This window comes from Python bivittatus, unplaced genomic scaffold (assembly GCF_059951505.1).
Source record: "Python bivittatus isolate LINGU-HERP-01145 unplaced genomic scaffold, Pbiv_v1 ctg000070_np1212, whole genome shotgun sequence".
In the NCBI taxonomy this organism is placed as follows: domain Eukaryota; kingdom Metazoa; phylum Chordata; class Lepidosauria; order Squamata; family Pythonidae; genus Python; species Python bivittatus.
In genome coordinates this window covers 11729239-11745467 of record NW_028277034.1, presented here as the reverse complement: position 1 = coordinate 11745467, position 16229 = coordinate 11729239, and the positions used below count along the sequence as shown (strand labels likewise).

Genomic DNA, 16229 nt, shown 5'->3' with positions numbered 1-16229 from the left:
AAAGAATAACTGCTCTCCTCCTTGTATAGTCTTGTTTTAATTTTTGATCTTATTATGCATATTTGTTTGCTTTGGTATTTTTATTGTCCATGGTTGTTTAAAAGACAGCATAAAATAATTGAATAAATTAGATCTGTATGCAATATTAGCTGGAGAAACAATAATTAAACAGCACATATCATAAAAATTGTGTACGTTCCATAATGGAAAAGGCAAAATAAAATTGTACTTAAATTAGAACAGATGAAAATTGGGTCAGAAAGCAAACCAGCTGCAGAGAGTTAATGCATATAGAAAGCATCCTGGCCACAAAGAATCAATTATGTAAAGTGATACATTTCTAAATCCGTTATTGATTTACTGCTCTTTGTGGCCACTAGATGTCTGTATTTTACAGATTCCAGTGGGATGTTCCTCTCCCATCTTCCTTGATGTTCAACCATTTTCCTGCATTCATGAATATTCTAAAAAATTAAGCTATACAAGAGAGAAAGAATGCCAGTTGTGCATCCATTCTTCAATATATGGTTTTAGATGGAGCAGTCTCTTTAATGATTGAGCACCAAAACCAGAGATCAGCTGCTTTTTTTCAAGTGTGCTCAGACTTATTCAGTAATGCAGTACAGTGTCACTTCTGTTTTTCAGCACCTGCAAATGTTATCACAAGAAAGAGCAAGCACAAAGTTCATTTACAGACAGATGTCCTCTGAATTATAATTAAAACTATGAATGCGATGAGTCTCACAATAGAATATGGATTCCACAGTTATCCATGCAACTGCCAAAGATCATGCTACACAAGGTAACATAGGTTTTTAATCTCTATGATCAGAAAACTACAGATTCTACACCTGCTAAATAAATAAATAAGCATTTTTGTGAGCTAAAATTGGTATTAATTTATTCTGCCTGCTATAAATACATGGACTTAATTAGCATGTCTACAATGAATAATTACTGAAATGATGGTTGGAAATGGAATTCAGGTTCTGCAAGCAATCCTCATCCAGGAGCGAACAGGGGAAATGATCTGCCAGTGTTTAGCATTTCTCTTTTATTTATTTGATGGGCAAAGTAAGTAAGTTCTTTGTCTCCCACTGGAAACCAATATGAGTGATTTTAATTTAATCTGAATGTCAAATTCATGTCCAAGCCACAACTAAAGACAATGATTTTAGATTTGATCAGAGGTGTAGGGCCCTTAAAATTTAAAAAAGGGTACAACATCCTCCAGATGCAAACACACATATATTAAATATTTGCTCATCAATACACTTGCAGAAGATTTTAGGTTTCAACCAACTTCCAAAACAGGTTTTTACCAGTCATTTTAACCAGTTTTAAAATAAGGGAAGGGTGGTAATCCTTAATGTTAGCACTTGAGGGGAAAAATGGCAGGGGGGAGGATAACTGAAAGAGAAATTTAGGATATCCAAATTCCATCTCAGACGAAGTCTAGGAAAGAACGCCAGATGCTAGATGTGTTGGAAATATTTTTGGAGAAGATGTAGTGGGCCCATTGCAGCTAATCCAAGGCGCAGGTAATGAAATCAACCTGTGTGGAGTGTATCACAGGTCTGAATGTGAGAATGATACAAGAATATCTTGTGCACCACAGTCCCCATTTTTTTGTTGATGCTGTTTCATGTGCCCCATAACTGAAATACATGTTCTGAATGCACAAAAGTGCTACTTGTTGGCTACGTCAAGTTTGCTTAGGATAGGGGAGATATTCCTGAGCTCTTTTGCACAAATCATAAGGCAGAGCACTGAGAATATTTGTTTGTCTACATGTCATAAAGAAGAAAATGAGTTCTTTTGCACTGAAGTCAGCATGTGCAAAAAGACCACCTTGTAACTACAAAATAATTTTTTTGGGGCAACTCATTCCAAAGTTACACGGAAGAGAATAGAGCTATTTGATTTCCTGCCAAAGTGTCTGAAAAGAAGCCAATTTCTGGATTGAAAGAATTTGTTTTAATTTTTCCTTGGAAGGCTCATTTTACTTTTTTTTTTTTTTTTAATCCATTCAATTGTGTCTGATTCTTGGAGACTGCCTGGACAAAGCCCTGCAGTTTTCTTGGCAAGGTTTTTCAGAAGTGGTTTGCCATTGCCTCCTTCCTAGGGCTGAGAGAGAGTGACTGGCCCAAGGTCACCCAGCTGGCGTTGTGCCTAAGGCAGGACTAGAACTCACGGTCTCCCGGTTTCTAGCCAGATCCATTAGCCACTACACCAAACTGGCTCTCTTTATTTTACTTACCTTTAGCTAAATGTTGTCTATTCATAGTGTAGTACGAGGAGTTAGAAATATTGTTCTCAAGAAAATAATAAGACAGCTAAATTGCCAGGCTGCTTTTTATCCTAAAATCCCTATGGTTTTGCTCTATTGCCTAAAATAAAGGTTAGGTTCCTGGGACTTTCAGTTTTAGTGTGAAATCACAAGTTTTTGATTTGATATTCCAATTAATTCCTTATAATCATATTCAAATGAATTTGATATATTGAATTTGAATCCTTTCCATATGTCTTTGTGAGCTGTTTTCATGCATCCTGCTTCTGAACTTGCTAATACAATATTAGGTAAATGTGGAAGTCATAAAGACTTTGTTCTATGTGCCAGTGAAATTGTGGGTACCATAAGGGTGCTCCCAACAGCTGGCATCACGAATGAGGGCCAACGTTTGGAGTTTAGTTGTAAAAGGGGCTTTTAGAATTACAAGTATGGCCTTCTGAAGAAAACCTGAATAATTTCAGTGTGAAAGAGAGATAAAACCTGAGCTGATAGGATTTCAGTCACAAGGCAGAGCATGGAAAATATTTATGTTTGATCCCTCTACAGGTCATAAAGAAGAAAATACTTCAAGAAGAATGGACAAATCTACACATTTTTAAAAAGGGGAAAAAATCAAGTATCCCTTCCTAAATGGCCCCCACTGTCAGCCACCAAAATAAGAACATTCATAGATGATTTGAAGCCAGTTAGGGTCCTGAGGTGACTCCATCTTGCCTGAGTTGCTGAAATCCCTCTTTTCGTACATAGATGATACAGGGCATATCCCCCCGGGACTGGAGAACAGTAATTATTGTCCCACTATTTTAAAAAGAGGATAGAAGGAATCCAGCCTAAATATCATTACCAAACTCTATGCCAGCCACTTGGATTAGAAATTACAAGAATGGCTAGAGAGTAGTTAATCCTTGGCAAGGAGCAAAGTGATTTTCTCCCTAGCCATTCCTCAATGGACCATGTTTGGGTTTTATATAATCTTATTGAAAAATATAAACCTAATTGCTTCTGATTCAACACTGAGATCAATTCTTTGGGAAAAGTTAAGGAATTTCAGCATGGACACGTCTAATCCAACAACTTTATAATAAGACTACTGTTAGATCAGGTATAACCCCCAAAGTATTTCAATTAGCCCAATCCCTGTGCTAAAAGGAGTTAGACAAGGCTCTATCTTGGCTCCTACTCTCTTCAGTCTTTATTGAAATTCCTTACCTGGTAGTTTAAACAATTCAGGTCTCCACCTCCATAAATGTGCAGGACAGGACATCATGGTTCTTTAGATGTGGAGGATGTGGCTTTTTTCATTAATGTCAAAGGCAAACTTTGAAAGGTTTTGCTAGTTACTGCCAAGAGCACCCCCTGATAATTAATGATCAGAAAACCAAAGTAGTGGTCTTTGTTAGAAAATCCAAACACTTTAAAAGGACCATTGAAGAAATTAAGCAAGTGAAGAACTGTTAATATAGGTAAAATATCAAAATGCATCAAAACAAGGTCTGGATCTCATATGAAAAGGCATACAGCAAACTGATGGTACTGTTGATAGTGAATAGAACAGTATGGATAATAGGCTGATAATGTGATAATACCAGTTCAGAGTAGTCTGCTAAATATATTTGGGAGCTGAGTAGAATGAGGGTTCTCAATTCAACAGGGCAGGCACATATTTTTGTCACTCTGGAAGACCGTTTATTCCTAATGTGCCTTGTTCTTGAGGCCTTGGGCGATAGTGAGCTACGACTAGGAACTTAGTAATTACTTTAGGATTCAGCCAACAGATTAATGAGAAATGGTAACAATCTGGGTGATTTCCAACATAGAAATAGATTATTAAATGAGCACAAGTACTTGGATCCATAATATAATCAACCATGCTTGCTCCTTTGGAGCCCAGGTTAGTACGCCATTTAAGTCTCCCCAGCAGAGCCATTATGTCACTTCACAAGTATAAGAAAGTACAGCAGCCATTACTAAATTCACATGGATAAAGGGTATCCTTTATCCATACAAGCAGCTCTGCAACTTTTTATTGCAAAACCCAAGACCCAAATACTTCATGGTGCTCAACTTGAGCCATTTACACATTACAGATTATACAAACTAAGTTCTTGCAAACACTATTCCAAACATTCAGATGTGTTGCCAGTGCAACTCTCAGAGTAGAAGCAGGACCACCATAATTTGAGGTGAGGACTTGGTTACTAATTTGGCTCAAATGCCACTTTTTCTTATTAGGACTGATTCCCTTAGACCAGTGTTGTCCAAACTTGGCCACTTTAAGCCTTTTAAGCCACTTGGCTGGCTGGGGAATTCTGGGAGTTGAAGTCCACTCATCTTAAAGTGGCCAAGTTTGGACAACACTGCCTTAGACCTTGAGGATAATTTCAGCCTTCTTGGCATAGTGTTGCCCTGGAGCCACTGAAACTACTGCCACTCTACTGTCTCCATTATCATCAAGCTCTCATTTCTCCTCTGCTACCACACAAGATAGGTCAGTGAAAGCCTCCTGGTAGATTTTCTCTTAACAGGAAATGATTCATCACATATAATGTATTTGCATTTTGTGTGGAAGAAATTAAAATTCACAGAGATAGTCAACTGAAATAGTCAACATTCCACTTTTGATATCATTATTACTATTAGTTTTAGTTCTGAGTTTTAGTTTTAGTCTTAATAATAATCTGTTTAACGTATTATATTATACTATATCCAAGTGTTGTTTAAGAACTCACATGGATCTGGTATTCTCTGCTCTGCATTTGCTTTTTATTGTTCACTCTTTATTGCTCATCTGTTTGTTTTTTTTAAATACTGGCCATTGACTGAAATAAAGGGATTTGATTATTTCAAGAAGAAGCTTGCTAAAGATTGACATAAGTGCCCAGAAGTAGCAGTGATAGTGGTAAAATAAAAACCTTTCTTATAAATCCAGAATGAGCAAGCTGTTTGCAGATGGGCTCCCTTGGCCTCTGAAAATTGTGGAAGACATGGCAGTGATGTCAGTAAAGTGGTGGGACTAGAATTTTGAGCCTGTTTCCACTCTTCCCATCTTTCTTTTTTAAAAAAACCCACAGAAACAGTCATGTTAAACCTATTTTGTTATTTTATTTTTCTCTATAATTTGATATTATGTTGTTGAATTTCTGCAGTGCGAGAAGAAAAGACGCTGGCTGCTGCTATAGTCAATGCACAAGTTGCCCATTACTGTCATCCGTAATACTTTGGCATCTAATGCTCTTCAGTCCTTGCCCAATTTTTGGTACATCAGTACATGCTTCTGGCATTTAAATGAATGGAGAAATCATCTTGAGGAAAGAGTTATATATGCCCATTTGCACTTAGTTTCACAATTAAGCTGAACAATTTAATATCCTTGGAAAAAAAAGTCAGGTAAGGAAATAGTAACTTATTATACCACTTCAATGATCATCAGTTATTTCTGCCTGAAGCTTTTGAGAAACAGGAGTTTCTTTAGAAAAAAAGGAGAAATGAAACACCAACAACCAATAAGTACACAAAGTACACAAGTGTATTTATTACATTTTTGCAAGCACTTGGTTCTACATTTCAAAAACGCCACCATCAAGCTGTTGGCACATTTATGTACAAAACAGATTAATTATAATGCCTGCTACAAAGCATTCTTTGTGAAAATACAAACTCTAATACAGAGAAAAGCCAAAAGCATCAACATCATTACATGAGTTTAAAAGACATTTTAAAAAGCATCACAAACTGTTTTAAGACACAAAACTGAAACACTACAATATAGAATAGAAGGAAGTTAATAATACCTCTGCAGAACTGTAAATACTGGTACTGCACATTTCGGAATGTTGACCCCTTAAGACAGTAAAGTGTAAAAAATCAAATCAAATCAAATCAAATCAAAACAAAATTAAAAAATGCAAAATGAACTAATACTACTTGATGCGTAAACATGCCACAAGTAACTATTGAATTATCCTCTACTTACTACAAGAATTGGTAAAAAGTACTAATGATGCATGACTAGTAATTGTACAAAGAAGAGTTTTACTCAAGAATTTTTATTAGAAATGCACTTACACTGAGAAAGAATTCACAATGATCCAATAAGTGCACAAACTAGCTAGATTTTTTTTAAAAACACTGACAAAAATGTCTTGTCAGAATACATCACTTTAAAAGACACTTTACAGCATTCTTGTAGCATTAGAAATAGGCAAAAAGAAATTAAAAACACCAAATTTGGTCCAATAATACTTTTTTTTTTCATTTTTTGTAGGTTTTTGTGTGTTTTTTGTTCATTTTAAGACAGGTACTTCTTTCAGATTAACATGACTGACTTTTCTCTTAATATTTTCTTACTGAAAATAAAGGTTCAAATATATTACTAACATTTCCAAACAATAGCTCCAGTAGCAGCCATTAACTTCACTTTAACGTAATACAGGTAAACCAGTATGTGTGTAGGAAAGCTACAAGCCAAGCTATTACAATTATGGAAGCCTCCTCAAAAAAGATCACATACATTATATGTATAGTTCAGACAGGTGCAATCCACTTAATTGTTTAAAGCAGGTAAAAAGACTCTGGCTCTTAAGATTGCTGAATTATAGATATAGCATTTTTATAAATATAGCTAAGCAGAAATTGCGCAGGTCAGCACATGAACAGTTCCAGTTTAGCATAGCCATAGTGGGACTACAGAGGTCATTCGGTAGAAACCTATACATAACTCTATGTAACATTTGTCTATACACTGCAACTCTTGAAGGTAACTGTGGTCATCATACGTTTTGAAAAAGACACATGGCCATGCATTACAAGCACCACGGTCTGCATGCTCACACTATGAACAGGAATAGCTATCAATGAAACTTTAAAATAGTGAATACTCCATTAAGTACATCAAGAATCATACAATGTTAACAAAGATAAGAAGCACTTCTTTTTGTTTTTTACCTACTCTTACAAATTTAGAAATTGCACCTTTGATTGTTTTTAAAATGTTCTCAGGACCCTCCATCAAGATGCTCACCGGTCCATCTGGCAAGATTTCCAAATCTGAAGGAATGTCAGCAGTGTGCCTCCTCAAAAAATAGTACATGGTGTACGAGTGGTCCCTTAGAAGTATACCTGTAGTTAAAGTACTTACCAAAATCCAAACTAAAAAGTATAAAAAGCTATTTGTTCTTTTTCAAAAACATATAAGAAAAAAGGTGTTATGCATAACACATATGAAGTGATTTTTAAAAAATCAAACACATCTCCGTATTTGACAATAGTTAGTATTCTGGATCTAACAGAAAATAATCATTTTAGGATGCAGGAAAGGCTGTTTCAGGAGCTTTGTAGTAGAAACTGATCACACAAGCTATTAACTAATTAAGAAACCAAGTGCTGGACAACTGAGAATTATACAGGGGCAATGTACAAGTCACCCTACTATGTTTTGTGAGAAGCACTTTTTCATTTTGATTTTAAAAATGGAGAGATGGGTGGCCTTTAGTTAAACAACAAAGCAAATAATGGTAGAAAGTAAAACAAGGTTTCCCTTATGTGTATGCATTAAGCCGCTCTTTGGAGCGGGTAGAATGAATATCGTGTAATTCTTGCTCTTCCTTTGATTTAATATCCTCATACTTCTGCATTCTGCAAGCATCTTTCACATAGGCCCAGTTAGCAGACAGGACCATAAGATAGTGGACCTGAGAGAGAAAGAAAGGAAGGAAGGAAGGAAGAAAGGAAGAAATCTTGTGGTTTTAATCCCCTTAATTAACATCACATTTTATCATACCCACTTGAATACTCCTGGAATGTGTGTACCGTAAAACAGGGTTCCTCAACCTTGGTGACTTGAAGATGTGTGGACTTCAACTCCCAGAATTCCTCAGCCAGCCAAGGTTGAGGAAGCCTGCTGTAAAAGCCTTTTCCTAAAATAAGCACAAATTATTTAAAACAATTATATTCTCAAAGCATGTCATGACAAACAAAATATAAGCTGGAAATACTAACTTGTTTGCTATGCTTATTTTTGCAATTATTCCTTGTCTATATGGTTTTTGGCTTGCTGGAAATCCATTCATACATATTCCTGTTTTTTTCACTTGTTCACTTGTTATTTTCTTTTTTGGCTATGCTCCACCTCATTCACTCACTTTATTATTTACTCCTATTGACTATGAACATCCCAATAATTTTGCTCACAATGTGAAAATGCATTCATGTGTATGTGTATGTATGTATATCCATATATGTATGTATGTATGTGTGTGTGTATGTATGCATGTATGTGTGTGTGTATGCATGCATGTATACATGCACACATACATACATATGTACATACAGTATGTGCATGTGTGTGTATCTTTTTGGCTTTCACAGAACCATTTAAGATCACTTCTCCCCATGCCAGTTTGCAGAATGATTATTCTGCAGCTTTGTCCTTTCCTTCAAACCAACCTAACTGCTTCTTTCATTCTTTCTTTGCATTAATAACTTTATTTTTTTAACTTCCTACTTAGCTAGTTGCAGCACTTACTTCAATGCTGAAAGGATACATTTGTGGCATAAGGAGCGACTCACTTGTCCAGCAAAAGCACTTTCTTTCTTGTTGTATAGTAGAAATATTTCAATGTTCTTGTTGCTGGGAGACACACTTCTAGAAAATGAGTCTCAGAAAACTAACTTTCTTGTGGCCAGTGACTTCAGGCTGTCATTAGAAATGATTGGACGAAAATTTCTATCCCTTTTTGGGGAGTTGGGGGGGGGGGATTTAATGGGTAAAAAAACATTCCTTGATTTCTCCCATAGGAATCCCAATCTTCAGTGGAGATTAAAAGGGGTTTAGGGGACATAGCCAACTTTAAGGGATCACTTTTCCTGAATGCTACTTTGGAGTCCTCTAGCCATGCCCAATTCTTGGAAATAAGGATGCTCTGAAACTATAAACAGTCAGGTGTGGCAGATGGAAAAGGAAATGTCAGAAAACACATTGGTAACCCTGGGACCATGCTGAGGTTGTCAGGAACACAGCTTACAAAGAGACAACCTCTCTGAGATGGATGGTGAAGCTCTCCAAAGGATTGGTCAGAAAGCCTTGGGGAGTATACAGCTATTTTGCTTAAAGGTGTCATATGTAGCCTGAGGGCTAACTCAAATATTGTACAGTCCCCTGAACACATAAAGAGCAATCTTCAGGGACTTTTGTGCAATTGCTTTTAGTACCAAAGACTTGAACAAAAAATAGGTATAATTTCAAGGATTGGCATTGAAAACACAAATAGAACTGTACCACTATTTTGAGCCATACCTGGTTTTATATCTTTGTCATAGGGCTTACACTGGCGGTCTTTGTCATTTTTGCTACCTATTACAGCATAATTCAAATGCAGTAACATTATTGTTTTTAAGGTAGAGTTTGAAAGTCATTCTTACTGGCAATTATTTTCTGCTCATAATCATCTGAAAATTTGCAATATTTCTCTGTGCCAAAGAACCTTCTATGATATGAAAGATAATATATAATGTATTTTAGTATATGTAGCAGTGAAAATGTTATCTTAGAGGTGAAATTTTATCATTATGAATATTCTGATTATAGCTGTTTCGGCAAGAATTGTTTTTATACAGGCAAGACTAAAAGAGTTACGAAAATACAACACAAAATAATTAAATACATCATGTAGTGAACAGAAACATTTACCTGGCATTCTTAAAGATTAAGCTACTTTAAAGAATCCATAAATCCTTGTTCTAGTCTGGAATATATAATAATAACAGCCACCACCTTTGAAAGCCATTGCACATGGAGGGTGTCGAAAAACATCAGCAATTGAAAAACCAAAAATATTTAGCCTTTTTGGGTGGTATTAGGAAGATTGGAAGAGGTTTAAGGAGTGAAAGGGATATATTATGTCTTGGAAAGGCTTAAGACAACCACTATCACTCTTAATTTTGCTAAAAATATAAAGAAGAAAACCTTTTTATTGGTCAAAGTTGGCAATTTTGCTGTTCAGTTTTGGTATTGCAATCTGTATTTGTTCTGCGTCTCCATGAGGCCCACAGAACACAGAATGTCAACTCTTGAGCTACCGAAATAGGAAATCTGTTGAAAGTAGTGGTAAAGATTTGTTGCCTATTTCAAAAAAGCTGGGAAGGAACAATTAAAGTAAAAAAAAAAAAAAAAGTTAAAGGTTTGCAGGATCAAATGACTGCTAGATGCTGAAATTATGACTAAAATCATTTAATGCATATTTATATAATTGTCTATTACTCTTTGCTTAAAATTGCATTCAGAAACAATCACGAATGAAATGTAGGACAATTGAATAGAATGTTATTATTAGGGCTACAGGAATTTGGATTCAAATACCTATTTAATCATGATGTTTACTGGATGACACTGGGCTAATAATCGTTCATTTAGGCAACGTTGTCTAAATCTTACCATAGCAATGACAGCTGCTCCAGCCCCAGCAAGGGCTACGATAAACAAATGGAATGTCATGTTCAGCTACAAAAGGAAGAAGGAAGGCAAGTTACAAACTAAGGATACCAGCTGAACCCATACTGTGCAAGTATCACAGGGCACACTTAAACTGCAAATATTGTCATATTGTTGCTTTTTTAAGTTCACTGATTTCTTGAATTTATTACAACTATTCATTATTTTTTTTACATTGACTCTGAAGATTGGGAAAAGCTGTCCCAGTTTCATTGGGGGTATTCTTGGAGACAGAACCAACCTCTCAACGTAACAACAAAGCATGTTTTAGCATTAAGTAAACTGGGATTGAATGTTTTTTCCCAATATTTTCTGTCTGCCTAATTCTCTCTGCTTGGAATAATGGAAGGATAGAAGCAAAACTACATTTATCTGAACAAGACAAATACAGCTACATCTGTACTGGATAAACTATGAGCCGACCTGTTTGTTTGCAAATCAAAAGTACAGCCCAGCCAAAATGTGATTTTTTTCTCCCTCTCAACTGAAAAATAAAATGAAAAGCTAATATATGATTTAATTGGAAAGATGATGACATGGGGAGTATACAACCACAAGCACAAGGTTAATCCTCTCAATCATGGTTTGGAAATGAAAGATAATTATCCCTGAATTGGCCCTATGCTAAGAATACTGGTAATGTGTTACTACAGTGAAGGCTCAGGTCGATATATTTTATCATTTTCTGTACTTAGACATGGAAAGTATTTGAACCAAAAAAAAAAATAAGTGCACATTGCACACTGAGTATTATGTGGAGCCACCAGTCAATTGAAAATGAACAGTGGTAAGCCCTCCATTAACCCAAAAACGATTCACATAATACTTTTTATTTTTTCCATGTTATTGTTAAAAAACATCACTTTTTGTATTAACTATTCAGTCATTTGTTGCAACAGAAATATGATGGCATTATGGGCTTTATTTATGACCCTTCAAATCAACACCTTCCTCAAGACTTACAACAAACAGAATCCTCAGGATTAACTAGCTAACTTGTGGTTACCAAATGTTAAAGAAATGGAAGTGTATTAGCTATGACTTTCTGCAAAACTTTTCATAGTTTGGTTCACCTCAGTAGATTCGCACATCCTGAGGAAATTTTCAGATGCTGTACAAATCTTTTTTTCTTCTCCAATTGTTACAATTCCTGGAACAAATGAAACAGTCAGTAGCTTTTGATGCATAGTTATCACACATTCATTAATGAGTTTGACAACTAATAAATATAGTTTTATGTTTAAGAACAGCCAATTATTTAGTAACATAACATTTAAGAAGAATTTAAAGAACAACCTTGTTTTAGGAATCAGAAGGTTACTGTTTTGTGCTTTCACTGGTTTAACTCATAATATGATCCTGAGAAAGTCAATTATTTATTCCTTCATAATATTTTTTGGCTGCCATATAGCAAAGTTAAGTAATTAATTCTAAACAAGAAAATGAATGAAATTAAATTCAATAATAATACAAGCAATTAAAGTATAAATAAGTCATAAAAAGCCAGAATGTACAGAAGCTAAAGGCATTTTCAAGCTAAAACAGATTAAGAGATTAAGAAATCAGAGTCATATCTGAGACATAAGCTATATAGATTTGGTAAATAATTAAAAAAAATCAAAAGGTCACTTCCTTCATAGAAAAAAGATACCAGATAAAACTCAAGACCACTCCATTAATGTGTGTAGCACCCAAAAGTCCTCTTACCCATATATGATAAGGACAGTGAAGAGTTAATAAGGACAACACTAAGCCAGGGTCTTCCAATTTGATATGCAATAAAACAATATTATTAGTTTAAAACCAGAATCAAAATATCCAAGGAGAGCAAAATCAAAATCCTACTGCTAGTAAAGACTTATAGTGCTGCAAACAGAAGATTAATAGATTTGGACAAATATTTGTATACATCCAAGATTTCAAACAGCAAATTGTACCTTTCAATGAGTATTCTACTGGTGGAATTAATCAGTATTTCAATTTCTTACCAAACTGACGGAGATCCAAGCAGAAATTTGCTCCTTCCACAAGGGTGGTGTTTTTACAAATGGTCCACAGGTTGAAATACATGTAAACGGGTAGAGAGGTGAAGGCTGTAACCCCCAACCAGGCCAGCATGAAGATATATGTCAGCATGATAAACTGTAACAAATATGAACAAATGAGACAAAAACTGGGAAGTTTTAAACTTAAAAAAAAAACCCAAACAGAACAAAACACATATGTACCATAGAATAAAATAGTTATCTATCTATCACAACTGGCATAAGCAAATAATTTCTTGTGAGACAGAGACAAGGTGGAATACATACATGATACACTAAAGTAATTTAATTCTATATTTAGGATTCTCCAGTTAAAAAACCAAGATTCATTAGTAGCAGCTCTGACAAAACATACAATATGCTGTAAAGTGGAATAGTAGCTGTTCTGTTTCTGTTTCTATCTATTTAGTCATTGCATTTTATTGATTTATCATTTTAATTCTTTATTTGAAAAACTTTTGTAAACTTTTGATGTTTTAATAATATTTAATCCACTGAGAGAATTTGGAATGGCTTAGAAATGCAATACAGTATGTAATAAATAAACAAAATGCCACCTCTATGAAAGATACAGGTGCAGAATGTGCCTCTGGCAAAGCTGTTCTACCACCCTTGGAGAAACCATACAAAGAAGACCTATTTATCCCTCATTTTACACCCTATCAGTGATAGAACTTTACATTAACTTCAAACCTGGACAAAGGATTCTATCCCAGTGATTTTAATTACAGAAGGAAATGAGCATAGCCACTCCTATATCAATGGCTACCTTCTCTGTACTGTCATGCCGAAGAAGAGGTTACATTGAAATTCATCACGAATACGTAATCCCCACATAGACAGAACTGGGTCAGTGGCATGGGGCTATATCTTTCAAAGTGTATGAACACATTTAGGTTTCACAAGAAGGCAATTTCATAAGAACACTCTACCTTACATACACTGCTCTCATAAAATAAATGCAATCTTGAGCACATTACTACCATGTTTATACTTTTATCTTGGGGCTTCAAATTCAAATCAATTCAAATAGCTGGAGAATCAAGAGATTGCAGCCCATGCTGGTAAGCATTACTATATAACTTCTGTAATTGATACCCATGTGTCTGCCATTCCTTTCCCTTGGCTGTATATGAACACTGTTGACAGCTGTAATGCTCCCTCCACTGCCTTCCAGTAGTAGGAAACAGTGTTTCCTGCATGTAAATGAGGCATTCAACCCACCTGAAAGAATCCCAACTTTAAGTACTCAGGGGCTTTTTTCTTTGTTTAAATCCTGGCAGGATCACAACCAGAATGCATGGAGCAGAACCAGCCATTGTATCCACTGTAGCCATTTAATTTTCAGAAAGGTTTGTTCATTTATTTATTTATTTAATTTTTCAAATTTACATATGCTGCCCATCTCACTATACAAGTGACTCTATACTCATTACAGTGATCCTCTCTCAATCCTATGGGGAAAGGCCGAGGCACAGCCACCAGCTGAACACCAAGATCACACTGCTCATTCTTATCTCTCATTTCATTAACAGCATGAAGCACATCTGAGTGCTTGTTTATTTTTCTGTGTGTCTTCCTTTCTTCTCTAACTATCCTTTATTCCATGCTGACACAACAATGACAAAGGTGACCCATCAGGTTATTAATCTATTTCTTTCAGACGGGTTCCTGTTTCCTTGAAAGACTGATAACAGGCTATTATACAACAGTTGAAGATATTATACAGAACAGTGCACTCGAACTCCATCTTGTCCACTTTTCTTGTCACAATCAGGCTGGGGAGCTGGTCTGTATTTTGCTTTCTCTATCATGGTTATTGTTTAATAAAGTTGTTTACATAACTCCAGGCACTTGCTCCTTTAATAGTGGAATATGCAGTAGTAGGTAGAGATCCTTTATCCTATTCTAGCTTCTCCTGGCTTCAGGAGAGGATTAACAGAAAAATAACAATTACCTAAAATGACCCTAAATCACTTAACTTCAGTTCAGTGTAGCATGTGATACAGATTACCATCATCAGGATTTAATACAATTAGGAAGTTGCCTTGGGAGCTTAATTAAAAAAAAAAAAGTAAACAAGCCTCTTATTAAAAAAGAAAAGATTGCATTTTCTGTCTTAGCATTCTGTGTCACTTCTGTTTCAGAGCTAAGACATCTCTGCCAAATTTAGACACTTTCACTGCAAAAAAGTAGGTGGAAAGTAGAACTCATTTTAGAATCTGAGAGTATAGACTAGAAATAAAAGGCATCACTTGTATAACCTAGGAAGGAGATGTACAACTAGAGATCCCCAGCCTACTGATGATACCTCACCCATGCCGATGGATGACCTCACCCAGAGGCTCCACATAGATGTTAGATAGGAGTGGAAAGGGAGTCAAACCCGAAGGTACTCCACATAGAAGGAATTTAGGCTAGAGCTCTCCCCCTACCAACTCTGAGTGGAACTGGCTTCAGAGGAGAACTGCCTATCACTCCCAACCTCATAAACCAGCCCGAAAGGGTACCATGATCGATGATATAGAACATTGCTGAGTGATGGGAGGGTAAGTTCCATAATATGATAGTCATACCATTGTTTTTTCTTAGATTATCACTGAAAACCAGTATGGGATATTTTGAAAAGGCCATAAAGGTTTTGAATATTTTTTCCCTGATAAGTATCCTATCAAATTAACTATTAAACAGGGGTGCAGGAATAAGCGGGGGCAGAAGGAAAAGTTTGTTTTTTTATGCAACAATCCTTTTATTCTTTGAACTATCCTGATAGGTTTACCATGCCATTTATATTTAGCTGGATGAAGCACAGAGATTATCAACGTGTCTTCTTGGCTTTCAAGATTTGTGTATGAAGACCAAGCAATCTTCTATCTGAACATTCAGGTGCTGACATTTTTTGATTTTAAGGTGGAGGGGGAGTTATATACTAAGTTTCTGTATGTGTATGTGTGCACGTGTGTATTTTTACTAATCATAAGACAGCTATGGAGCAGTTCAATGACATTAAAAGAAATACTAACAACCATTTTGGAAGCATTACATTTGCTCATAATGGAATACAAGAACATTTTCCTATTTCTTGGTGAATATCCTAAGTCAACATAATTTAAAGAATTAGTACAAGAGCCAATTTAGTACAAAAACCAGCTTAATTCTGATTCAGGCTCCACTACTGTCATTATACTAAGCCTCCATAATCATCATCTAAAGTTTATTATGATAATCCTGTTAGATTTATATCATGCCATGAATTTGGATCTACCCAGTTCCAATCCAATACCTAATCATTACGTGACACTGGTTAGGTTTATTAATGCTCTAAAATCCCATTATACATGATGTTTGGGATCACAGGACAATTCTTTTTAGGACCTTCTCCTTCTCCTCCTTCTCCTCCTCC

The 16229-nt window shown here is 35.6% G+C and overlaps 1 protein-coding gene across 2 annotated transcripts in view; it reads right to left on the bottom strand.

The window, feature by feature from the left end:
• Positions 1-5797: 5797 nt before the first annotated feature.
• The window catches only part of GPM6A (glycoprotein M6A), a 175213-nt gene continuing 164781 nt past the window's right edge, over positions 5798-16229 (bottom strand). For both annotated transcript variants that reach the window (XM_088132098.1, XM_088132094.1), the window contains 4 exons: positions 12770-12923; positions 11855-11931; positions 10725-10790; positions 5798-7983 (listed from right to left, as the gene is read on the bottom strand). In XM_088132098.1, the coding sequence (XP_087988224.1) occupies positions 7831-7983; positions 10725-10790; positions 11855-11931; positions 12770-12923 (450 nt within the window). In that variant the 3' untranslated portion in view covers positions 5798-7830. The remainder of the gene's footprint in view (positions 7984-10724; positions 10791-11854; positions 11932-12769; positions 12924-16229) is intronic.